Source organism: Pleurodeles waltl, chromosome 5 (genome assembly GCF_031143425.1).
Source record: "Pleurodeles waltl isolate 20211129_DDA chromosome 5, aPleWal1.hap1.20221129, whole genome shotgun sequence".
Classification (NCBI taxonomy): domain Eukaryota; kingdom Metazoa; phylum Chordata; class Amphibia; order Caudata; family Salamandridae; genus Pleurodeles; species Pleurodeles waltl.
In genome coordinates, this window is record NC_090444.1 from 378315242 (window position 1) to 378342692 (window position 27451).

Below are 27451 nucleotides of genomic sequence, written 5' to 3' on the forward strand. Positions count from 1 at the left end.
AAATATTCTACATGCAAAATTACAAAAAGTAGAGCTGACTTTGAAGTTCATGCTGGGTTAGCCAAAAAAAAACCATTACCAATATCCACCCATTATGATTTAAGGTAGGGGCACGTATATAGTCTATGCCCGTTGGTCTGTATTCTCATGCCTTAATTGCTGATAGTTTTTGTTGCTGGAACAAAAGTTGTTTGGCTTTGTATTTTGTAAAGTGTTTATTGATTTTGCGATAGCAAAACACGTGCAAGGCTTACAGGAATTAACAGAGTAATTTGGGGCTTCCTAATCTGTGTTTACTCCTCTAAATGCTGTCTTATTAGGAGGAGCCATGCTACTCTCCTCGACTAAGACATTCAGTAACATCCCCCAATGCTCATGGAACCACTGGCTCCCTATCGAGGCCAGAATCAAATTCCAGCTGGTATTTCTAGCCTTCAAGCATTCCAGATGAAAACTCCGTTTTAATTGACCATCCTTCTTAAGACCAGAGACGATTCGAAGTAGAGAAAGCCCTTTGGAAACACCTTTATTCAGAACTTCTAACCCTCTACAATGTTCCTTTTATGGAGCGGCCTGTACCTCCTGGTATTCCCTTTCTATTATTAGAACTGTCCCAACCCTCTGTCAATCAATTAATGTTCTGGTAAAGAGCAGCTAATCACCCGCCAGGGTCTCAAGGTACTGGGGGGTAGTGGGAGTTCAGTTGAAGAGCTAGGTCTTGAGGACCTTCAATAGAGGTAGTGAGTGTGATTGCCTCAGGTGTAGCAGAAGAGCCTTCCAGGGCTTTGCGGAGTCTTAAGAGAGGGATCTTCTTCTGGCTGAGTTCTTGCGTATCCTTGGGGTTGTGGCGAGGGCCAGTTGGGAGGAACAGAGGTGTCTGGTGGCAGTGAGGAAGGTCAGGTGATGGTTGAAGTATGTGGAGGGCCTTGTAGGTGAGTATGAGGAGCTTGAAGGTGATTCTTTTGTTGGTCAAGAGTCAGTGAAGGTCTCTCAGGTAACTGGAGAAGTAGCAGCGATGGTGGGGATGTCCAGGATGAGCAAAGGCCAAGGCATTCTGGATTCTTTGCAGTTTCTTTTGGAGTGTTAGGGTGGTGCCGGCATAGGGTGTGTTGCTGTAGTCTAACTTGCTGCTGACGAGCCCCTGGGTCGCTGTTCTCCTAGACTTAAAATGGATCCCGATTAAGATCTTTTGAAGCAGACGGAGTGTGTGGAAGAATGTGGGTGAGACAGCGTTGACTTGGTAGTTCATTGAAAGTGAGAAGTCTTGGATGATGCCGAGGTTGCGTGCATGGTCGATGGGAGTGTTGGGGGGTGAGATGTCCAAGCGTTGAGGGCCATCAGGACTCGTGCCAGGCGAAGGGGGTGGAACCCTGGCTGAGGACCTCGGTTTTGTCTGAGTTGAGTTTCAGGCAGCTGTTCTTCATTCAGGCGGCGACTGTCTTCATTCTGTTGTGGAAGTTACTTTTTGTGGTTGTAGGCTCGTCGGTGAGTGAGAGAATCAGATGGGTGTCATCGTCGTAGGAGACTATGTAGAGTCTGTGGTTTCTGACGATGTTGGCAAGCGGGGCCATGTAGATGTTGAAGAGGGTGGAGCTCAGAGAGAAGCCCTGAGGAACTCCGCAGCTGATCTGTCTGTTTCGAGGAGAATGGTGAAAGCCTGACTCTCTGGGTTCGGCCAGTGAGGATGGAGCGGATCGAATCTAGGGCTTTGCTGCGGATGCCGGCATCATGGAGTCTAGTGCAGAGGGTGTGGTGTGAGATGGTGTAGAAGGCGGCATAGAAGTCCAGGAGGATGAAGGCTGCGGTTTCGCCGTGGTCGAGGAGAGTACAGATGTCATCCATTGTGCAAGAAGTGGGGTCTGTTGGGAGGGGTCCAGGGTGTGGTTGATTTTGATGAATTTGGTGAGTTGGGTGCATTTGTGGCCTTCTCAATGACCTTGGCTGGGAATGGCAGGAGAGAGATAGGTCTGTAGTTCTTCAGTGGTTTCTTCTTACAGGAAGGTGGCAGACTCAATGCAGCAGTTAATAATGCTGCATAGTTTGGGGACGATGGTGGTGCTGCTCAGTTGAAGATGTGGTGGGGGGACGAGTCCGAGGGGGCTCCGGAGTGGATGGTTCTCATGATCTTTAGGGTGTTGTCAGTGGAGAGCGTGGTGCAGTTGGGCAGGGTCGGCTGGGAGCTGGAGTCTTTGGGTACAGGGGTTGGAGGTGGGGTGGGTGAGTCCTTGGTTGCGAAGCTGTCGTAGATGTCTAATATCTTACAGTGGAAAAAGGTGACAAGGTTGTCTCAGAGGTCTTGGTGGTGGGATGTCAGTGGAGTCTGTGCTGGGTTTGATGAATTCTTTGATCATGGTGAAGGGTTCTTTGATGTTTTGTGCGTTGGCATTGATCATTTCCTGAAAGGCCATTTGCTTTGTGTTCTGATGAGGTGGTGGTGTGTGGTGACGGCAGTTTTGAAGACTGCATGGGCAGCCAGGGTCTTTGTGTTCTTCCATCTTCTCGCGAGCTGTCTCCAGGTGCGCTTGGACTCTTGGAAGGCAGGGGAGAATCAGTTGGCCTTCTTTGCTGTGCGGGTGAGGGTGCTTGTCGGAGGGTTTCCTGAGGGGGGGGGGCACTGTGTTGGTGCAGTCAGAGATCCATTGGTGGAGGTTGAGTGCTTATGTGTTGGCATCCATGGGTGGTGGTGGGCACAGTGGTGCTCAGTGGGTTTGGTGAAGAAAAAAGTGGATGCAGTGGTGGTCTGGCCAGTGCAGTTCGGGTGTGTGGGAGACAAGAATGTCGTTGCTGGCGGAGAAGATGGAGGTAGAGCATATGTCCTGCTGAGTGGGTTGGCAAAGTGAGGAGTAGTTTGAGTCCCAGGGTGACGAGGTTCTCTAGTAGGGAAGATGTGTTGTGGTCGTTAAGGTTTTCTAGGTGGAAATTGAGGTCCCTGAGGAGGATGTAGTCCATTGAGGTGAGAGCATGGTGTGTGATGAAGTGGGCTATGGATTCGCTGAAAGGGGGATGGGGTCCGGAGGATTTGTAGATGAGGGTGCTGCGTTGGATGATATTCGGGTTGGTCTGGGTCTGGAAGTGGAGGTCCATGCTGGGAGGATAGATAGATAGATATAGATATAGAGATTATATATATATATATATATATATATATAAATAAATATATATATATATATATATATATCTACATGAAAGTTAGTTAAGCTCACATTTTAAACGTACAAAACCATAGAAATTCACCAGTTACAGTTAGTTACCTCTAGTAACTATAACTTCTGCCCTAAGGTAACTATAACTTGTGCCCCCGTGATGCAGTTTTTCAGTCACAAATGTTACTGCAAATATTACATTGATATTATCAATGATGCTATGAAAGATGGCATGATCGACGTAGTTTGTCGGGTAAATTGCAGTAAATGGCGAGCGCATTCCCTTATAAGGAGCCAGGGAAGAAGGAGTCCTGCTGTGTCCCCTTCCTAAGGGTGTGTTTATCCAGAGTGTCGCAAGTGCGGCAGCCGTCCCCAGTATAGCTTACTACCAAAGGGGATTGGTCTGAGAGGAAGCATTTAATTCCTTCTATCCTGGAGCTAAACTCCCTGGATAATAAGAGACCATCCAGCCAAATATAAGTGCTATACATCAGTGAGTGAAATGAGTATTGTCTGCTTGTAGGGTGCATGACTTGCCAAATGTCAAGGCATCTTCGGCAAGCCCTCAGCAAGTGTAGCAATCATCCCCAGTTTAGTTTGGTGTCTGGGCTGGTTATTTTAATTGCGTTTTGCACGGTGATAAGGATAGGTTCCAACCAAATGCATTTAAATTTGCCAGCCCAAATCAATAGCAATTCTATTTATGGCGGAATTAATTGATGACGTGGCTCAAAGAAAATCTTATTGTGTGTATTGGAGGGAAAACAAATTTACCATACAGACTTCAAACCCATCCAGCAGTCTATAGAGTAGGAGGTATTGGCGCTCAATGTGTCTGTGCTGAAAGAGTACTTCTTGGGCCAAAAGTATAGTAATTTCCCTGGCATGTGAGGGGTACGTGGAAGAGAACATTTGTCCTCACCATTTCTTTTTCATTATACCTGCCTCCTCATCTGTCCGATGAGCTTCCTGCATCATGGTGATCCCCATTCCATGCTGCCTGAGATGTGTGCGTCTGGTATCGTTTCATGTAGGCCTTTATCCCTCAAACATTCCAGTTGGCTATCTGTAAAGTGCTAGTGTGGGTGACAAGCGATAGATCTATCTATCTATCTATCTATCTATCTATCTATCTATCTATCTATCTATCTATCTATCTATCTATCTATCTATCTATCTATCTTACGTCCTTTACTGAGTCACATTAATTTTAGCTTATCTTTCTCTCTCTCTCTCTCTCTCTCTCTCTCTCTATATCTATATCTATATCTATATATATATATATATATATATATATCTATCTATCTATCTTGGGTGAGTAGCTGGGCTGGTGTTAGCCTTAGTGTCCCCGGGATAATCAGGTCCTTACTTGTACTGAGTCACCTTAATTTTAGCTTATCTCTCTCTCTATATATATATACTTGTACTGAGTCACCTTAATTTTAGCTTATCTCTCTCTCTCTCTATATATATAGAGAGAGAGATAAGCTAAAATTAAGGTGACTCAGTACAAGTAAGGACCTGATTATCCCGGGGACACTAAGGCTAACACCAGCCCAGCTACTCACCCAAGGACAAGGCCCTCAAAAGATCCTATATGCTTGTGTGGCAAACGGACCGCATAAGCATACCACATTTTTCCACCACAGCCCGTTCGGAAGAGGCGCTCACCCGCAGCAGGTGCTCTTCTCTGACTGGATAGCTGACCCATGAGGGGTGTGGTGGTATGGCAGCATAACAATTTCTGCATTGGACACTTCAAAATCAGTTCAGTCCAAACCCTGCAATCCCTGCACATCTGCTCCCTCTTTCATGTGGACTTTCATAGCCTACGATACTTATCAAGTTTACTCTGGAGATGTAGCTCCACCCTATAGTGTCTGCCCAGTACATGTCACCAATGGCAAATTTGCCCAGCAGGTCCCCTATGCCCAAGATCCTTAGTCTTCAATCATGTCCCCCACTAGCTGGCTGGTCAGCTCACTGGAGAGTGTTCCTGTGTCTTTCATCATGATTAATATTGTCCAGTGCTCCATCTTCACATACCACCAGCTGTTCAACAGTCTTGGTAGGCTCGCTCCTATTACATCTCCTACCGCAGGTGGTCACCCACGATGTCCTCTTCCACTGTATTGTTCCGGTGACCCTGATCTCGACACCGCCCCTGTGTAGTTGCAACTACTTGGATGTAAATTAAAAAAATAAAAAAAAGAGAGAGAGAGAGATTTGCAGTAACGTGTGACCTTCAGTTTGGCTGGAAACAGCAACATGTGCTTAAGGTTCATAGATTTCAGTTTTTGCTTTACTGCCACTCATTTACTAAAGGTTTTGCATATTGTCAGGGAACGCTTATAGGATCCTATCTTCATAGTGGGGATCGCCTATGGTGGGAATCATTCATAAGATCATGCCCCTATCCCTTTAATTCAAGATCTGCATGATCATAGCATGTGTATAGGTGGTTGGTGGGTGGGGGCATCTGGACCAGATGAAAGTCTATCTGGCTGTAGAAAATCTTGTATCCACGGCTTAAGATTATATCGGGGACAGTCCCCTCCACATGTTTCAGGAATCCAACGAAGCAGAGGTTATTCTGTGAAGACCCGACCTCCATTTCTTCAAGCTTGTACTCAAGGCGGAGCAAACCATCTTCCTCGGGTCAGCCAATTTGGCTGCACATCCCTCTTTGTTGCCAGTGATCACTTATTAACTTTATGCATGTCTGCTGACACCAGGTTATTTTCTAAAGTTAATGTGTTAATGTTGTTTTCCAATGGTTATCTGGATTGCTCTACAACCACCAGGATCTGTGTGCCTGTGGATTCTGGCTTATGTTGCGTTGCATCTATCCCACTTCTTGGCTCCTGGTGCCCCCAGTGTATTGATCAATGCAAGTTTGCTGCTTGAGCCCAGGGTGTCTATCGAATCCCATGTCTCCCTGCAAGGGCCATCCCTTTTTTCACTGGGGCTGCGGGGTGGACAAACAGTTCAGTTAATGAATCAAGCTGTGTGGTCGGCACGGCCAGGTGTCTTCGTAGAAGCACCAGATGGTATATCTCTTCCATCCCGTGCAGAACAGGATGTCACAGACATTATGAATGACCTCGAGCAGGAGAGGCATCACAGTGATGATTATGGGCCAGTTCATAAAGTATTTGCCCCCTGCCAGCTGCTTGTCCGACCAGTGGGACTGGTTCACAAAGTTGAACTTACACTTTTGTGTAAGTTTACTATTTTTTGGTATTCACAACCTAGAAGTTAAATTTTACTGATAATTATTTTATGACCGCAGAGATCCCACACTTGTTGCCGACAGTCCACATATAAAAAGATAGGACTGTCCTATCCTTTAATGTGCAGAGTTCTCCCCTCTGACTGTGGAGTCTCCATTCAGCCGTGTATTACTATTAGGAAAATTAAACGTGCAGTTTGTGCATCTCCAAAAATAGTAAACTTACATAAGTGTCCCACAGTAGGGGAGGGGGCTTCTATGCACCAGGGGCATCCTCGCCAGGGAATGTTAACTACTCTCAAGCTGCCAGCCCACCATGTATTGTTGAATCTCCTTTGCACAGCATGCACACTGGTTTATGCTCACCACCTTCAGCAGCGATGGGAATCAGCACCTCTCCAGTACTGTGATGCCGCTTTGCCTTCCACTGTCACATCCATTGGATGGGCCCACTGCCTTTGCCAGGGGGCTAGCACTTCTTTCTGCTGCAGTCGTCCTCACTCTGTCCTCTGCTCCAGTTAGGGCACTCAGCCGATAGTGCAGACAATAATAGAGGATTGTGTCACATTTCCATTCACCAAGCAAGTTCCAGAAGGGTGGCCAAGCTCTTTATGCCCTCTAGCACTTTTCCCACGTTAAGAGAATATGGAGCCTCTGCATCATGTTACCTTTTCACCCTAATATCTTAAACAGGTCAGCACACGCCATCCTGCAAGAGGATTCAAGTTCTTGCTTCGCTTGGATTTTTCTCAGTCAGTGATTAAGCATGAGGACTCACCAAATCGGGTGAGCTGTCGTAGGAGCAGCAAATTAACCTTTTGTAATCTCTTAGATAAATTAAGGTGTCTTCTGCATACATAGATGCTACATGGGTTGTGGCACTCAGTCTGATACCTGTCTCATTTTCTGCCCATTGTGCATTCATCTAGTTTATTTTGGCTTAGGGTACCATCTGTATATTTGATTGCTGTTTGTTTGCTTAAACAGTACCATCATACAGAACACAGGTTCTATGTATCTTCTGGTGCAGACTGTGATCCTTACTCAACAACAGTTCTATGCATGTTGCTGCTTTTTGGCGTTCTCATTGTGGTTTAATTGGGTTTGGGTTTTATCATACATCTTTAGCCATTTCCAGACACTGTCTGGATTTTCAAAGAAATAGGATTTGCCCCATTAAATAACCTTTATATTCGCAGGGTACAACAGCATCAACTTTAGAATTATCAACAATATCTATGCAGCAAACTGCAGACTGGAGCAAATTGAAGGACGCCTTTCACTAAACGAAATGGCGGGAATTTCCATGTATGGTCCACCAACACCTGTAGTCTGTCTGTGTGTGTGTGTGTGTGTGTGTGAGGAGGTGGGTGCAGTTTTCGGAAATAGGAAGCTATGCACTTGGGACGGTAGAAGGATGCCCTCCTTGCCCTTGTCTCACCCATGTACCGCCCGGCAGTCCATCTTGAGAGCTATTGCAACTGTGCTGCGAAGTGATACGCTTTGAACTAGGGAGTGTTCAGCCCTCCACGACCTATTGGTAATTGCAGTAAGAAGAAGAATAAGAGTGCCTAGTAGGGTATCTACTTCTCTAAAGAAGGAATGCGGTGGGACTATCTGGAGATTGGCAAAATAATAGATTAAACGTGGCAGAAGAACCATTTTGGCTAGGGCTACTTGTCCAAAAGGGGCTATGGGGAGTGATTGTCAGAACTGGATTTGTGCCCAGATTGTGGGTATCACTGCGCAGAGGTTGTCTTCATAGAGGTCTAATGGGGTGTGGTATAAGTGGATTCCCAGGTAGCAGAGTTCCGCTCTTTGCCAGTGAAAGGGTGTGTCACCCAGTTGCACAGATATCTCAGGCTGTGCCGGGTTGAGGGGTATATGGCCGATTTCTCCCATTTCCTTGCAGTCCTGCAGCTGTGGTCAGAGTGGTCTATATCTTGGAGTGGTCCGAGGCGACATCTTTGAGATATATCAGTAGGTCGTCGGCGTTTAGTGATACGGAATGGTCCTATCTGCTAGGGGAATGCCCCAGTCACAACTTTGGCTCTTGCTAGAATTAAAAGCAGTGGCGACCGAGGTCATCCCTGTCTAGTCCCACAGCAAACCAGAAAAGTAGCAAAGACCACGCAGCCCAGCCTTAACCTAGAAGTTGGGTTGGTATACCATAGTTTGGTATAGGCTAGCATCCTGGGCCTTACCGCCATACGGGGAAGCACAAGGAAGAAAAAAAGGTGTCCGGATTTGTTGCCTTCTCTGTGAACTCTTGCCGCATGAGTGGAGAAGTTGAAACAACGGAGGCCTTCCAGTAGGTCAGTGTGGGATGTTTTGGCTGCCGATAATTGTGGAAGCAATGCAGGGTCGCAGTCTGCAGCCTTCCCTAGCTGTAAGTTGCGGCTTGGTTGATGTGTTTTCCTTATCTAGCATTTGCCTCTTACCCACTATCTGCTGAATACAGTAACCTCTGATGACCAGCTTGCAGGCGATCCACTCCAGCATTCTAGTAGATGCGGTGCTCTGATTTTCATAAAAAATATTGATGAATATGGGTGGCCTGCTTATCGCGGAAGACTGTCACATTGGAGGAGCCAAATTGGGGTCGATGGCCTGGGGGTCATCCAGTGTAAATCAATTAAGTGCGCCTCATGGTCGGAAACTATGCGGCCTAGGTAGTCAGTGTGGCATATCTGGGGGACTATGGTGATTGAGCAGAGGAAGCTGTCTAGGTGTGCTTATAGTTTGAGAGATGGGAGAGTAAAAGGAGTGCAGTTTGGCAGATGGATAGTGGGATCACTATGCATCCTGTAAAGACCAGTTTTGCATCCAGGCAAATGTGGTAGGGGATGTGGGATCTGTCAAGATCAAGGACAGTTATAGTTTCCACCTAAGATCCAGGTGGGTAGGGTCTTGTGCGCTAGCACTGCAGAAAGGGTGTCCTAGAATTGACCCTGATCGATATTCGGGGTTTATAAACTACCAAAGAGTAAGGGTCAGACATCTAGCAACCCTCCAGAAGTACATAACGTCCCTCCTCATATATGAAAGAATCTAACACTTGAAGGGGAGTTCCTGGTCGGATCTAGACCAGGGCTTCTTGTGCATACACTAAATATGTAGTGCTATGTAGTGTGCCTCGCCTGAACCGGTGGAGGCACTCTAGTTCGTCCTTCGTAGTGTGGGTTTCCTGCAAGCAGATTATCTGGGCTTGTTGACGTTTTATATAAGAATAGATAGTTTATCGCTCACGAGCTGTATGCATGCCACATACATCCAGCATGATGAAGTAGAAGTCCGTGTCCCTAGGGTGCATGATTCAAGGAAGGTTTGGGGGGGGGAGGGGAAGAGGCCTGCCGCCAGGTGCGGCATCCCACTATTGTCACCGACTTAGGGGTTGCATGCCCTTTCTCTGTCACAATGTCTGTAACATGGGAGATGGCTGGGACTGAGAAACATTTGGGATGGTATTCAAAATTACATGGGGGAGCCTATTACAACTGGCAGTCTGCCCAAAGGAAGTATCTACTTGTAAAGACCTATTGTATAGCAGGGAATGGCTAGGCTTCTAGCATGTAAACCTCATGTGAGTTTGGGGCGGTTCTCAGGCCTTCTGGCTGGTACCGGGGGTAGAGATCTCTTGTTGTGGTTCCGTTGAGAGTGGGATATAATGGTTGATGGGTGATGCGCATGCCGGGGGGGTGTTCATGTAGTGTGCTCAACAGGCGAAGCCCTTAGGGGGTGCTAGAGAAGGGCTAAGGACCACCCTCTGAGAGATTCAGGAGTATTGTTTTGAGGATTGTTTTGAAAGAACAGGAAAACAATCGGAGTGTATGCAACAGTGGAGCATAGCTTCATGGGTTACACAAGCAGCGCTCCCCAGTAAGTAATAGTTTTTCAGGTAACAACTAGCATGTTTGCTTTAAATGAGCGTATTCGTAGTCTGTGGGGTCACACATGGTGGGGGTCATTGAGTCTTGCTGTGAGCTGTCTGAGTGTTGTCATCTCTGCTGAATATGTGGGGGTCTTTGGGTTCGACTATATCAGTATTCGTGGCAGCAACTGCCTGTAAAGCCTGGCACTTGTTTTTAACAATCTACTCCAAGTCTGGTGATGTCACTGGGATGGAGCGTTGTGTCGGGAAGCGTTAAGCTATAGTCCCCCATTTTCAAAGGGGAGAGGAGCTGTCGAAGTAAGAATAGGGTGATGTGTAGAGCTTGTTCCATGGTGTTGGTCTACCCAATTTCCGACTTTTTTGGGAGCGGTGACGACGTGTGAGGTGCCTTTCGAACAGGGTCACAAGACACACTAGGAGAAGGAGTGAGTACCTGACCCCATATTGTCAGAGGTGACATTTGACCTCTAGGAATGAGGCTTGTAGCCATTGAACTGTGTCTTCTAGTTTGAGGGCCAGCGTGGCGAGCCGCAGAGAGTAATGGCATTCTGGTCCTTGAAATGGAGCAGTTTCGCCAACATTAGGTGTGGTAGAGACTCTGGGGGTATGGGGGGGGGGGGTGATGTGTTGGTACCCATTAAGCTCTCTCCAGTGTGAAAAAGGGGGTGAGTTCAGAGCTGAAGGTGAATGGCCTGAACAAGTTCTCCAGGTAGACATTACTTCTCCGGGTGTGGCCCTTCATATCCTCTGCTTGATCCTCCAGATGGCATACTCATTCCTGCAGATCCCATATAGCACTTCCCTTATCTTCTACAAGGGGCTGCAGGGTGTTTATGCTTCTTTTGCCCTCTGTGACCTTGTTGACAAGCTTACGATGATTGTCGCAAAGAAAGCTGAGCTAGGTGCCAAGGTAGCAAGCTCTGTCTCCACTGAGATGTGGGGATGTTCAATGGCAGCTAACACTTGGTCCAGCTTGTTGGAAGTAGACAACACTGGGGTATGTCCTATCTGTGGTGTTTCAGGGATGGTTGGTGGTAGGGCCACACCTGTTGAAGAAAGCCCTGGGGTGGCTGATCGAAGTTTGCCCATAGTGTAGGAGGGAGGGTTGCTCCTTTTCAGTTTGTATGTGAGGCTTTCAGAGGGAATTCCCACCACCTTCCCTGTATGTGGGTGGAGCATGGGAGGCCAAAGGGTGATGTGGTTGAGCTGGTGGAGGGCCTGGGGATCAACAGGAAGGCAATGCTCGTATAAACGGTTCCCTGTGCAAATGGCAAACTCAACATCTGCGTCGGGAGGGGTAAATCTGATCGTGCGCACTTCGAGTGTGGCTGGCTTCAGGCAGAATACAGGGGTGAGCTCACATTATCAGCTGGATCCCTCTCGTCCCCCACACACACCAATTATAGCGCTGATGCATGGGAGAAGGGTCGTGGGGAGGTTGGCCAGTTGAGTATTTGTTGGTGGGTGTTAGCTGTCAGATTGTGGGGTAGGATCATGGAGGCTGCCAAGGAGCATACCGTGCCCCATAGTTGGGTTATGTCAAAATGGTGAGTATCTCCCATTTAATGATGTATGGGGTATGCTGCAGGGGCCCAAGTTGCCTGCTACCGCTTCATGTGATCAAATCACTCCTGTGCTCTGGAGTGGTACTGATGAATGAGGAGGTGATGGATGGGCTCCCTGCCCCTGCAGCAGGAGAATTTTATGCTGGCTGGCCCCTTTGCATGTATCGATTTAAGCGCAAGGGGGTAGGGAAAAAAGTTCCAAAGACCCATAGTGGGATGCCGCACAGAGTACCACAGTTGGAGAAATTCCATCCTGCCTAGAGGCCCCACACTCAGTGCTCTCAGGGCCAGTGATGAGAAGCCCCCCTTGTGGAAACCGTTTAGAGCGCTGATGTGAGGGGGGTGGGAGGGAAGAGGCCGCAGATTGGTATTGTGGAGAGGTAGCTGTGAGTAGGTCCAGTGGTGGTGTATAGGGTGAAGCCGTGCAGCAGAAGAACACTGTGCTGGTCAGCCACCTCGTGCTCACCGATTAGAAAGCCGGTGTGAGGGGGTAGTGGAAAAGCTCCACAGGCCAGCAGTTGTCCACCGCACAGGTTACCTCAGCTGAAGAGATCGCGCCTTGTCCAGATGCCTGGCACTCAATGTTTTCAGTGCCAGTGGTGAGGAGCCCCCCGCACACACAGAGTCGAGCACTGTTGCAAGGGGGGGGAGGGAGGGAGGGAGGAAGGAAGGAAGAAGGCCCAGCACGCTGTGTGGGGTCACAGTGTAAATCCTAATTCCGGGGCTCACCTCTGTGCAGGTTCTGCGAGGTCTCAGTCCATTGAAAGAGAGAGGAGGGCCTCAGGCCTATGAGTTCTCCCCCATGCACCGAACTGTGCGCCCAGATGTGGGGGAGAGTGCAAAGGCAGCAGGTGGCACCATCGTTGGCAGAGTCAGAAGGTTGCTGCCCTGGTCCCGAACCACTGTCTGGATGTCAGGTGGAGGCTCTGGGGCCCCAAATAAGGAAGGGGACGGCACCCTATGTTAGTCTGGGTGGACCCAGGCAAATAACGGCAAGGTGTGGGCAGCAGAGTGCGGGTGTCACACGGGGGGGCTCCTCTAAAGTCTCTCAAGGGCCCCTTGGCCCTACTGCAGCTTTGGTGTCTGGTTTGTGCAGCAGGCAGACTCTGTTGCAACCTCCAGGCCACCACACCTTGAGCGCTGCTCGGAGCCTGGAAAGGAGTGCTGTCTGAGTCCGGGTATAGCACTCTGGTACCCGCAGGTCCTCTCCAATATTGCCCTGATGTTGTCTTAGGATAGATGGGGGACCCTCGGTCGGAGACCCAAGCCCCATTGGAAGTTGATGTGCGGGCTGGCGAGCGGAGCCTCAAAGGTTCACATCTGCCATCTTTGCTGGCCAAGCCACACCTCCAACTAAAACTCTTGTGTTTGATTCCAGAATAGTTATGAAATGTATTGTTCATGGGAATTGCAGCTCATACCCTATACCCATTCCCAAGATCCCCTCCTGGGGCCCTAAGAGGTGTGTAATATTTTATAATTTTATGATTCTTCGCTCGCCCAATATCCCTATCCCTATAGGTAAATAGTCTTGGAACAACAGCCTTAGATGAAGCAGCAGGAAGAGGCCTTTGTGTCTCAGCTCGGTGTGCTCTTTATATTGCAAAAAAGTTGTTATATAGTCCTTTGGGTGACAAGGTGTTCAGAATCTAGTTCTCGAGAAAGAGTTTCAGCGATGATTTCTCCACTCATATTTTTGGTATGTTTATAGTGTTTCTATAGGGCAAACCTGGCTAGGAAGCAGCAGTGCTCTATATAGGGCCAAAGACAAGCAAACAGTACAAGAATAAAAGAAGCTGCATTGTGCGTGGTTAATACATGGTGTTGTAGTCCTCTTTAAAGAGTTGAGTCTTAGACTCTTTTCTAAATTGGAGCAGCACTGGGCTGGTCCTGATGTATATGGGGATGTTGTTCCAGATCCAGGGTGCAAAGATGGAAATGAGCGGCTGGCTTGTTTTTTCTTTTTTACACGTCTTAGTCTGCAGTCTGATGGTGTCCTGGCTGCAGGTGTGCCAAGCACCACCAGAGATGGAGAGCTAGTCTGTCAGATAAGTGATTGTGCTGGTCATGATGACTTTGTAAATCATGCAGCTGACTTTGAATATAGTGCAGGCCAGCAACGGGAGCCAACGGAGTTCCATCAGGAAGAGGGTGTTTATTTCTTCAGGCCAGGGATGATATGTGCTGTTAAGTAGGTTATTCTTGTACTGCTTCCTGTTTGTTTTCCTTGGCAAATAACAGGAATTCTGCCTTGGTTGGGTTGAGTTTTAGGTAGGCATTGGATATCCAGGTCTTGATGATGTGCATTCAGTGTTTGAGGCAGTGGATGTCTGAAGCATAGAGGACCTTCAAGCAGAGATGTGGTTGATTGGCATAGTGGTGAATCCTAATGCTGTTATCTGAGTAGAACACCTAGTAGCTCCAAGAAGAGTTTGAAGGTGGCCAGAGACAGTATGAAACGCTTGTGGATTCTGCAGGTGACGGGGAGATTTTTGGTCCTGGAGGTGCCTATGTAAACAAACAGGTGTTGGTTGGAAAGGTATGGGGAGCAGCAGTGAAGGCCATTGCTGGTGAATGTCATTTGAGACACCATGGGTGGTATGAGGGTGGGACAGTCAACTCTGTTGCAGGCAGTGGAGATGTCCACCAATCTCATGAGACAGGAATCCTCTTTGTTCAGCAGGATCTATGCTGCAGCGTAATCCAACGCCAGACTGGTAGTCATGCAGACTATGGTTATCACTGATCTTGGAGTTGAAGATACTGTTTTTTCGGTGATCTTGCAGCTGAATGGTAGGTGAGTGATGGGTCGATAGTAGAAGAGGTCATTAGGGCCTAGTGTAGGTTTCTATAGGAGTGAGCAGATCTGGCCTGCCTTGAGAGCTTCTGGGATGATGCCTTTAGTTAAGGAGGCATTGGTAATGGTGAGAGAGCCACCCTGTAATGCTTATATGAAGGACATAAGTAACACATCATCTTCATAAGAAGAGGCTTTGAGTGTCTTGAGTAAGTTAACAAGATTTGCAAGAGATACGGTTTTAAAGGCTGACCGTTGCCTAATTCTACAAGAAGGGGTGGACATATTAGATGAAGGACGGGGGCATGGCTAGGCTGTCTTATGACATGGCCCCCACCCCATAAAGCTCCGGGGCTGTGGCCCAATTGTTTTTTAGTCTGAATTGCCTCTTTCACACCATCCACCAACACCCACGCATGGGACCTACCGCAAACAGAGCACTGTAGTTTGCAGGGTTTATTGTCACTGTATCTGCTTCAAAACCCTTCAGCCTCATGGGAAATCTGCACTGCCTGGCATCACCTGGGAGGTCCTGTGGTGACAGGGGCCACAGGTGAGCCTGAGGCTGAGACTATTGAGTCTTGCTGGTGCCCCGGATTGCTCCCCTCATCACCTGCTGCTTAGCAGGCATTTCTGGAGTCCATGTGAACTGTTTGTCCAGCCTGGTAAGGGGGTGGAAGGTGGGGGGGGGTGAAATACTGCATACCTGCCTAGGCCGCCTCTACAGACTGCGGCTATCGCCTGCTGTGGCAGAACTGGTAAGTGGGCCAGGGGCTTGCTGTGGGAGATGCCCTGTTTGTGTGCAGACCCGCTGCTGTCAGGACCTCCCATTGTTCAACATCTGCCACACAATGCACATACCATCAATGAAGCAGCCTGCACATCGTGGCCACTGACTCCTAGCAGCCTGCTTCCTAATGATGGAAAGCACCAGAAGTGGTTTCTATGCGGGCGGGGAGACAGTGGCCCGTACTGACAAGGGATGCCCGCCGCCCCCACTTTCCATGCTGCTTGTTCCTGACCCTGCACATCTATTTGGTGTCACAAACCTCTACCTTTTATGGTCCTGTCAGCCCCAGGGTCCAACGGCCTGACAAGCTTACACTGGAGAACCAGCTGTCTCCACTTGCTCCCTGCTGCCATCACCATTTGAGACATACTGTGCTAATGTTCGCCCCATTCTCCTTCACTGCGACTACTGGGTATCTAATGTAACTAGTACAAACATGGCCCGATTCCCTATATCGAACTCCTCTCGATGAAAGCCCATGGATGCCAGAAGAAATACGCAGACCTCACCCTCCTCACATGGAATATCCATGGTCTTAACAACCCACGCAAAGGGAAGCAAGTGCTTTCGTATTTATCTTGCCACTGGGTGAAAATAGCATTCCTCCAGGAAACCCATCTTCCCCAGAGATTCCCATAAATTTGCTTCCACATGGGGATCGCACTATTATTTTGCCTGCTACAGCTCCTACTCGACAGCTCCTACTCGAGGAGGGTTTGCACCCTTATCCATAAAATCGTCCCCTTCTTCCTTTACACTAGTTTCATAGACCCTAGTAGCCACTACGTCCTACTGGCAGGAATATTGGCAGACAAACCTGCCCTACTGGTAAACGTCTACGGCCCTAATAAACGCACACTTGACTTATGTTTGACCATGTGTTCTCTCATGGAAAGGTAAACGTGGACATTAATCCTCATGGGTGGGAACTTCAACCTAGTGCAGGATCCCCAGGTTGACACTACTGGCATACAAACTACTGGCAAACCCCTAGCCTGGGGGTAGGGTCCTCCGTGGCATTACCGATTTACCCCATGCTTCATGATGTGTGATGCGTGTGTCACCCCACTACCCACGACTTCACATTCTACTCTTCCCCTCATTGTTTGGACAAGGCTTGACTACTGGTTCCTCCCTGCTAATGTCATGACCTGGACAACATATATAGTGAATTTACCCCGCACATTATCTGATCATTGACCTGTTTATTTAGTATTACTGATTCCTTATGGTGGCGGTCTGGAGCGCTAATGGCTGTTTCCAATCAATGCTGTCCATGACGGCCTTCAGATCTGAGCTTGGGATGCAGTTGTTGTGTATTTTACCCTTAATGTTGGCTCCGTCATGACCCAGGCTGTCCTCTGGAGTGCATCTCCAAGCATGCTGGCATCCTTCAGGACATACAATCTCAGCTGTCCTGGGTTGAGAAAGAGCTGCGAGGCGTGGACCGTGCGGACTCCAATTCTGATTGCCCACTGCAGCTCCAAAGATGGTCGATCCTTGCGTCTGAATTCATGAGTAAATACGCCACAGCCGAACGATATGGTGAGGGGGAATGCTCTGGATGCACTTTGGCTTGTCTGCTTCACCTCAGCCATCTGAGTGGATACATTACCCAATTGCAGTCCACTTGTGGCGACACTGTGTCTGATAATACTTGCATAATGGCAGAGCTCCTGCGCTACTATGACCAACTCAACTCCTCCCGGCACACTGGTGACTCAGACGGGATTGCGTATTACTTGGCTGAGACCACAATGGCTTGGCTTTATGATGGCCAGCAGTGCATCCTCAGTAAATCTGTCACTTGTGAGGAAATCATGCAGGCTATAGACTCTCTAGATGGGTCCAAGGCCCTGGGCCTGGATAGCCTCACAGGAGCATTTTACAAAGCTTACAAACACCTTCTGGCTCCCCAACTCCTGACCATGTATGCCCAGTCACTGGAGGCTGGTCTCCTGCCGCTTACTGTCAGGACAGCAGTACTAATTATTTTGTTAAAACCTGGCAAAGACCCTCAGCTGAGCTCTTCCTATCGACCCCTCTTTGTTCTCAATTTTGATAATAAGATTTTAGCCAAAGTCCTCGCCACCCGACTTTCCTTGTTGATGGAACAGATCATTGACCCTCTTCAGCTGGGCTTTGTTCTCCATAGATCCACCTTCCTTACTGACAGTATTTGCCATTTTGAGCAGAATCTCCCCAACAGTCCCCACTACAGTGGGTACTGTAGGATGCTGAGAAGGAGCTTGATTCCCTGGAGTGGCCCTTTCTGGGAGCTCCCCCTGACCAAACTGGGCATCCTCTACATCTTCATGCTCCTCTACGCTAGCCCCTTGAATTGTTTACGAGTGAATGAGACACTCGGGAGCCCCTTCTCCGTAGCTAAGAGGGCAAGGCAAGGCTCCCCCCTGTCCCTGCTCCTCTTTATCATTGCCATAGACTCCCCTCCCCCCGGCCCGCCACTTTTAAGAGCGGCACATTCACAGTGGTTTTCAGCTTTCTCGCAGGCCCCTTCTGCTTTCTATGTATGCTGACGACATACAGCTTTTGTGTCCACCACCCGTCTGATAATCTCTCACCACTAATCCATGAGATTCTAATTTTTGGGGGCTCTGTCCACCATATTAACTGGGGTAAATCTGAGCTATTCCCGCTAATTGATTGCACACAGCCGGCGGCCATCAAGTACCCCCTAACATGGTCCCTCGAAAATACCAAGGCACACCACGGAATAGCTCATGGTTTATTCTTCAAATAGACGAAAATTCCAGTGCGTGTAATCTGTTTACACGCACTGGTATGTTAGTCTATGTGAAGAATAAACCACATTACAAATATGTGTTGGAGACTCTTGTGTACTGCAAATAAACTTGTAATTATTGGACTTCCGTTGTGTGCCTTGGTATTTTTGAGGGATTAGTCAGCCCAACAGGGGGCTTCTCCGGTTGGCAATCATACCCTAAACGGCTCGGTGCCAGGATGGCACCAAATTTACATTGTGCTCTGCCACGCATTATAGTCATCATCAGTTACATGTCTTGTTTGGGAGGTGCGACCAAGAAGGCAGAGCCACCACTAGTTCTACGCGCCCCCTACCATGGTACACTGACTCTAACAAGTATTTGGATAGACGCATCCACAGGGACAGAGAACAGGTCCTTTGACTCAACTTTGGCCCCGCTGTTAATCATGCGCCCTACCTAAGGGGAGAGCTTGTTGGGTTCCCACTCTCCATGGCAGGCCAAGTGGCTATAATCAAAATGGTTGTACGCTCCCGTTTTTTCTATCTTTTTCTTCATATACTGACTCTGATGCAACACTTCTTTGCTAAGATATGTGGCCTTCTTTTACGTTTCCCCTGGGCTGGCTGCCAACCCCGTATCTGCTGGGGCACGCTGACCCTCCCATACGAGTGCGTGGAGTGAGGCTTCCCTATCCTGAGCACTGGCCGCACAGTGTCGGTATGCACCGCATTGGTATCACCCCCAGCACGGGATCCCTATCTTAAGCCAGAGAAAGACCAAATCTGTGACCTACCCCTTTCATCCATACTCACAGAAGGGATCCCTTTTAACCCCTCTGATATGCAAATGCTTTCCACTACTTGCTGGGCCCGGCGTAAGCTGTGCCATGTTCTGGGGAGACTACCCTTTACTCCTCGAATATTTTATTGACAGACAACCCATAGCTCCCCCTCACTCGGAAGAAATTGGTTCAATGCTTCCTGTACCACCACACTTTGGGAGAATTTTTCCCTGATGGCCAAGCGTGCTCCCGCATGAATGACACTTTTTCAGAATGCCACACATATTGATCGTTTCATACTTTGGCGCTGCCATAGCACACTAAGTTCTAGGATACCCTCTTGCCCCTTGCCCTGGATGACTCCCCCTAACATGATTATCACTGACAAGGACGGTGGCAGGCTAGTATCTAGACTCTACTGTACCTGCCTAGCCATGACCCCACACTCCACTACATGGGATCGGGAGGCCTGTGAGGCTGACTTGGGAAGCCCACTTTCAGACAAAATATGGCCCTACACTGATTAAACTCTTCTCCATCAATCATAAACACATTACTACACTTTAAAGTTTACTACTGGGCCTACATCACACCCAAAGCCCTGCTGCGCATTGACCCTATGCGCTCATCCCAGTGTCCTAAATGCCACGCCCCTGATGCGGACTTTGCCCACCTCACTTGGACGTGCCCACTGATCAGACACTAATGGTCCGCTATCTTCTCCCTCGTATATAACATGATCGGTGTCATACTTGAGCCCTCCTCCCTGATGGCACTTTTGGGGAATACGCATGATTTACCAGTGGGCACTCACAGGATTACCTCCATCCCCCTTCTACTTGCAGATCGGGAAATAGCACTACACTGGGGCAGCGGACACTGCCCTAGGGACACTGTCTGGCTGAAGAGTATGTCACAGTGTGATAACATCAGTGAAGACTATACCCTGCTACAACCCCACATCTCTCGGCCTAAGGATATATGGCCCCTGCTATGAGACTACTTACTCACCCTAGAGCCTGACGAGTCGGATTAAACAATACCCCCTCCTTCTCCTTTTCCCATGCTTTTTACCCCCCCCCACTCTCTCCGACAAGCAGAGCCCGTGATTCGTCTGGTCATTCTACATCGAGTGCCCATGCAGAGTTGGGTTTTCATGACACTATGTCCTCATTTTATTGAGCGATGTACTTCACTCCTCCCACAACGTTCTTTCTGGGGCATGGCTGTATTTATCATGTCTCTTTATACACCGCTGTGTCTTATATCTAAGCTGTAATGTATATGACCCTGAGCACTTCTTACCGGTTTGTGCTTTGATACTGGAAAATTAAAGTTTAAAAAAGCAAGAGATGGAGGATGCTTTAGGTCAGTTGGATCTTCTGTATTTCTTCACAGAAGAAGAGGTTGAAAACATTTAAGTTTTTTATGCAGGAAGCATTTGGGGGGTCCCCCAGGGAGTTGACGTGTAGTGTTCGATTGTCTTGAAAAGCATTTTGCTGTTATTAGTGGCTTCTTTGAGGGTGTTGGTATAGTGCTATGCTTTGCCTGATGTTATGAGCGGTCTGTGCGTTGTGTAGAGGGACTTCTGTATCATGTAGTCATTGGGGATTCTTTTTTTTCTTCTATTTTCTTTCCCATGATGAAGACTTTGGCTTGCACTTTTGTGTTTTAATTGGGGTGTGTATGTTCAAGTAGTTTAAAAAAAAAAATGTTTAGAAGGGCGTTGGTGTCGGACCACCGTTTGTTCAGTGCATCGCTCTTTTGTAACAATATTTACTGATCAATTAAATTGCTTTAGGACTGATTACCTCTTTTACCTTTTCCTTCGCTCTACAAGTCTAACACAGCATCCTCTGCCAGTTGACCCGGAGGCAGCACCTCCAAGTCTGTCCTCTTGGGTTTTTGCTGGGTGCTCAGTGCAGTTTGCAGTACCTGGATAGTCCTTGACATCTCTAGTCTTGAATTTCATTTCATGCCACTTCATTATGTATTATCTCCAGTGTAGCTTGGTGCTGGCTCAGGTGGTCACACTCGGAGGTAATAATAGTCAGCATCGCAGTGCCGCCAAGCCCCAAGAAGCTGTAACCACCACCACCCAGGATATGAACCACCCAAGTTTGCACCTACATCTCGAAGTTGCACCGGTCACCGCAATTTAGGAGCACCAATCTTCATCTGTGATGACATCCGATCTTGGCTACATCAAGCTCCTTTTTTCATGCTGAGAGGGCCCCTGGGTTATACAGTCGAATGGGCATCTCTCAACCATACCCTATTAGCTCTGTTAATTTTCATAAAAGAAGCTCATGAGTGCTCCAATCTGAGCCCCTGTCAAAGTGTCCCAATGTAGGATGTCTTTTTAGCATGTTCACACTTTTGACAGTTCAATACCCCATTGGATGCACTTCAAATTATGACCACCCCCTCCCCTTCCTACCTTCCCATTGCCTTAGACCCCCCATCTTCCTGCCTGTATTTCCAGTGCCTTGCATGGGAGAAGCTTTCAGTCCTCCAGGGCACAGCCACCTAATGTCTCTGCCACTTGTCTTGGGCCTCACACATCCCATTTCCATTGGTACCATCCTCAATCATTGTTTCTCAGCCTTCTCCTCTGCTGAGGCACCGCTCTGATGAATCCTTCACTGTGTCTGTGTGTGAGGCCTGCCGCCACCAACACCACAGGCATCTTCTGCTGATCACAGTAACCTCCTTTATAGGTCAGTCTTCTCTCCTCGTCACAGCAGGCCACATCAAGTTGCCATCTAGGGAACCCGCACCTTTCACTCATTGCCTGGCTACTCCCTCTGTTAGCAGTGTCCTGGCTTTGGGGTCTCACAGATTAGGCTTAAAGCCCTGTTAGTGCGGGTTATCGCTCCTTTTTTTTTTTTTTTTTTCTTTTTTTTTTCCTTGACTTGGCTCAGCAGTGAATCTATGCCTTATGTATTAGCAGCTACGCCTCATGACTACTATGTTTTAAATTCAAATAGATCCTCTAAGAGAAAAGGTAGTGGCATGGCAGCAATTTCACAGCAACACCTCCAAATTTCCTAAATTCCCACGAACCTATCACTGATATTGATCTAATAGGTCCAAAGATGCATTTTAGCAACATCTTTGACATGTTTATTTCTATATCGCCTTAAGAAAGCAAAGGATTTTTGGAAAATAGTCCTGTGTATTCGGACATTTTAATGTATGTCTGTATGTTAATATCTAATTGTTTTTCTTTTGCAGAGCGCATGTGTTCCGGACAGCATTCTACAAGGCCTGAATTGCTCACGCACTGACTACCAGATTGTGGCTGAAGTTTTTTCCCAGTCACTTGAATCAGTAGCTCGCAGCTTGGAACATGATGGGGGTGAACTCCTTACTGACACATGCAGAGGACATTTGTGGTCATCTCCACCTGGTACGCCCTTGGATTCAAATTATCCGAATTCACTTGTACAATGCGGCTGTGGTCTGTACAAGAAACATCAGGCTTTCTCTCTGACAGCTCTTGGAACCCGTGGGAGCCCATTTAATCCTCAAGACTGTTCTGAAGAGGTTCAGATGAACCCCAAAGACCAGCTTGTGTTAGATTGCTTCGTAGCAAAGGTCAGTGGCCTGCAAGTAGCAGTGGAGACAGCCGCTCTCATTTTGGACCTGGCCTACGTTATTGAGGATCAAAATTAGTTATGTTTCCGTTTTTTTATCGGAATACGTGTATGACTTTTGCAGACGAAATTTCCGTTCTTGGACGATATATGAAATAAAAGTCTGATCATAATGCAGTATCCAGATCTAATTGTAATTTGTTCTTTAACAAAAAAGCTTACTGTTTCGCTTTTAACGGTACATTTAAAAACATAATTTTCATTTTTTTGTGGCGGATAGAGCTGATTAATTGATTGATATTTTTGAAGACAGTAATGCTACATCTTAATCAGTTTCCGTATGTTTCCAGATTAATTGCACAATATTATTGCACCCATTATAAAATAAACGTTGATATGGAACCAGCTGTTTTTGTTCTGCAGAAGTGGGCTAGCAATCTGCATTTTAAACGGTTATGGATTGCTTCACCCGTTCACCAGACAGTTTACATCAGTGATTATTGCAATGTGTTCTAAAGTATTCATGTTACGTCTTCACTCATCTATTCATGCTTGTTGAATGTAAACTAGGTGAAGAAAATGCCTTCTGGATTTTCAGTGGGTGCTAAACGAAAAGCTTTCTTACATATTTTCAGTTGCCTGATCTCCTCTCACGAGACAGTTATAAAACTAGTCATTAAATGTTTTCAAAATCATGAGCATGGGTGACACATGTTGTGCTACCTTGTGCTATATTTAAATGTAAGAAGTCACCACCATTCTCCATTTACTTCATCACTTTCATGTTGAATGAGGATGGCCAGAAATACACATTCTAACCAGATTCTGGAATTGGTATGTTATATGCTTTAGGCACTCTGCAACTTCGATTTACCTGGTGAGGCAGCCGGGACCTCGTGCCTCCTGGGAGCTGGCAATATTGTGCATTAGCAGGGTACCAAAATCCTATAATGTTACATTATAGAAGGCATATTTGCACCTGGTTTGTTGGTGTAGAGGGTCCATGGACCCCTGGTAGTCTGACTCCTACTTGCGGGTCCACAATTGCTTACAAAGTAAATTTGGTCTGGATGACCGGTGGCCTCAACTGAAGCACTGGTAATGTTTTAAAAAGAGTATGTGTTAAGAGCAAAAAGACCGGGTGATATGCTAGAACAGGCCTTGACAAATCATTAAAATGTTACTAGACCTGCAGGTCTAATGACTTAAATAATCTACTTGACCCAATTATAATGCTCTTGACCCACAAACTGGTTTCAAATTATGTGATCCTGGGCAAATATTTTAATTCACTGAGCCGCCATTGTCTTTATTATCACATATAAAAGTACCTTCAAATATGCGAGGTCAGCACGTCTGCTGTAAAAAACACTTTTCTTTGATTTAATAGACTAAATGTTTGCTTCATGTATAATACAAATATAGCCACATATAGGATTCACAAGACCACTGGCTTGCCTCTCAGTTTATTAACAGCATTGTCATGTGGACAGTGGCAGAAATGTCTCTCAAATCATGTTTAAAAACTATAACTTTTCATAAATATATACCTAAAGCATGAAGTGGTTGCACACTTATTTGCAATCAGCAGATTTTCCATTGAAATGGCCGCAGTATTTTTCCACTGTGGTTTTACTTATAAAACAATATAGTGTATAGTGTTCGTAAATCTAGTTTCTGCAAATATTTGTCTTGTGCACATCACCAAGTAAAGTGTTCTGATTTGTTTTGTTCTATTTAAATCTTTGTTTGCATCACACTTCTGAACTACAAAAAAAACGTTCTTTCGTAATTTCTGATATTTTGAAATACTCATACTATTCATTTACAAGCTGTTTAGATGTTGTGTGTTAGGGAAAAACAACTGACATCTTATTGCCTTTTGCTTCACATTGTCAGGCAGCTCAATTGACAAAAACCTCCAACTGTAGTAAGAGAAAGAAAAGTAAACACCGTTTTCCATGATAAGATAAGAAACAATTAGTCAAAATACAAACTGGCATTTGGCCTCTGTCCTTGAACAGTCAGCAAATGTGTCGATATAAAAACAAGATTTAAAGGCTGCTTTATTGCTCATTCACTGTCTGAATGAACGGAACACCTGTTTATTCCCGCTTAAGTTCACTCGCCAGAATAGAGAAGTAGGTGCTAAAAAGAGCCCGACCTGATAAAATCAGACTCTCCATAGCGACTGGAAGAGTACATTTTTCAAAGCCTGTGGAACAATGGTTCTTAAACGTTTTAGAACTATGACCCCCTTTTTAGGACGTCAAACTTTTGCAACCCATGTAGCTTTAATGGACTTGGGATTGTTTTTTTTTTTTTAATGTAACAAAAGCATCATGCACAGCGCACTGTGATTTACAGACCACACATTTTCTATTGAAATGGCAACTAAATTTGCACAGACATACACCTTTACTGATAAAACTATACTGCACACAAATTATAATGAGTGGAATCAGGTTTCAGTGATTATTTATCATTTGTGGATCACCAAGTAAATTGGCTTGATTAGTTTTGATTCTATTAAAGTCTTTGTTTCCATCACACTTCAGAATTTTAAAAAAGGGGTTCATTTTTGCTTTCCTGTTTTATGTGTGCAGTTCATTTACAGCTATTTTCATTGTATTGTGTGTTAAAAAATGACATTCTGCAGCCTTTCTCACCAAGATTGTCACATAGTTTACTTTACTTTCTCTGGCTGCAAAATGAGGAGTTTGTAAATACAAATCTCAATATTAAGAATGTAAGCAGCAATTTGTTAGACATAGGCTGACATTTGACCTCTGTCTTTGAAGTACAGCAGATGTGACAAGATAAATACAGACTTTAAAGGTATCTTTATTTATTGCTTGGACTTTCACAACCCACCAAAATGTGTTTGGCAACCCACAGTTTAGGAAGCACTGTGCTAGAATATAGCAAAATCACTTCATCATTTAAAAATAAAACTACATTTTGAAACCATTTAGTTAACATTTCTATTTTCACTTTTTTTAATTGCATACAATATTTAATGTATGCATCTGGTTGGATGTATACTATGCTCTGTATTTGTGGGCAAGCGGAGGATCCCTCCCTCAGATTCAAATGTGGGGGGTTTCACAAAAGTCAAAAGGTTAGGAATCCTTGCTGTAGAGCATCATATATTATCCACGTATAATGCAATGAGGACTTTATATAAATACACAGCTTTGTCAGAATGGTGTTAAGCAGTTAAGCATGTCAGTGGTTACGTAGTGAAGACAAATAACGTTAGTGACATGGACTGTCTTTCCTTGATCCCCTTCAAAGTAGAAAACCCAAAAGAGTCATTTTTGGGGTTTCAGGAAAAAGTTAAAACCTCAAACTAAAGCAGAACGTGCTTACATTAGCATGTTTAAACCATTGAGTGACATTGATTTTCATATGTCATTGTCAAATCATTTTTATAAACTTGGACATGTTTTGTTATGTTAATGGTACCAAAAAGAGTCAACATTTATAAACTTGCTATTTTCAGTTTTTTTTCTAAACACTTTGAAATTTAAAACAAAATTCGTGGCATGTGTGGCTGTAGATACACATGGTGTGTATACTCCTGCCACCTAGTGTTGGGTCCAGATGTGTGCAGATTGTTTTCTCCAAAGAAGTCTTTCGAGTCACAAGGTAGAGTGACTCTTCCTCTTCGTTATAATGTGCATGGGCATCAACTCCGTTGTCAGATTGTTTTCTTTCTGCTGTTGAGTTTAGACGTGTGCTCCTGTGCTCCAGGTCAACACCATTGTGGTGCTCTTTTTGATTCATGGTACCTTCTGCCTGTATTGTCTTTGAACACGTACCTCTTTTCCCATATGTATCGACGTTCTTACACTTTGATCAAGCCTGACTCGTATTGATTGCGACCTCTCCTGGGCCTTGCCTGTCTCCATTGCGTCACTCAAGAATGTCTCGCTGTGATCTCTTCACTGCCACGCAAGGTACCCTCAGACTGACTTACACCAGGTCCGCAATCTCTGCCTGTAGCCAGAATGCAGTGAGACCAACTGCAACACTTGCTGCTCCTTCTGCTCCAAGAAAACTCTTTTGAGACCGCTGTGCTCTTCAGCTCAACATGTCACGAAGGAGCATAGAAAAAACACCAGAACTTTTCAGACCCAGTGACTTAGAGGGAGAACCACACCCTTATCTGCTGAGGAAAAGGCCTTCTCCATCAAATGCAGCTCCAGACTCAACATGTAGATCAACATGGAGTTGGAGGGCCTCCTACCTACTCAACAGTCTAAGTATGCTACCCTCTCTCCCTCGACACCACCCAGAACAGAGTTTGGCTAAAAGACATACAGACCCTCTGGTATACCAGGCAGAGGCCCTCGGTCTGCCACTGCCTTCGGACCATGGTCAGCCCTGATCAACTGCTTCAGATGCCCAGCTCTGGCTCAGCCCTGACTACTTCGGCATCGTACTGCCCCTCGGCACCGAGCAACCCTCTGCATAGACCTCCTCCGTTTCAACTGAGTGGACCATCGGCACCAAAACAAAAACCACTTACAGATCCTACCATTTCAAAGCCAATTTCAAAAACAGATTCCAGCCTAACAGTCAAGCCCATCCTCCATCGACTGCAGGAACAGCTGGCTTCTAGCCAAAAACAAATAGTCACCCAGTTTCATATGCTCCGCAACCTTGCCTGCCCTTCGGCTGCAGCTGCTCCACTAACCAAAAGACAAGTCATTTCAAGAAGCCCTAGACACACCAGTTCATGTGGAAAAAAAATAATAATCAAGAAGGCAGATAAAGCTACCAGTCCATTACCTCCTGCACCAACATCATCACCACCACCACTTATTTCACCTGCTTTGCCTTCATCTTCCCCGCCTCATTTTCCAGGGGATAACCTTGACATTTCACCTTAGGAAATGG

General features: G+C 46.4%; 1 protein-coding gene across 1 annotated transcript in view; it reads left to right on the forward strand.

Annotated features, from left to right (window-relative positions):
- MKKS (MKKS centrosomal shuttling protein) overlaps positions 1 to 22948 on the forward strand; it is a 75792-nt gene extending 52844 nt beyond the window's left edge. The window contains exon 4 of the mRNA XM_069234116.1: positions 22185 to 22948. Coding sequence (XP_069090217.1) covers positions 22185 to 22625 — 441 coding nt within the window. The 3' untranslated portion in view covers positions 22626 to 22948. The remainder of the gene's footprint in view (positions 1 to 22184) is intronic.
- Positions 22949 to 27451: the final 4503 nt, after the last annotated feature.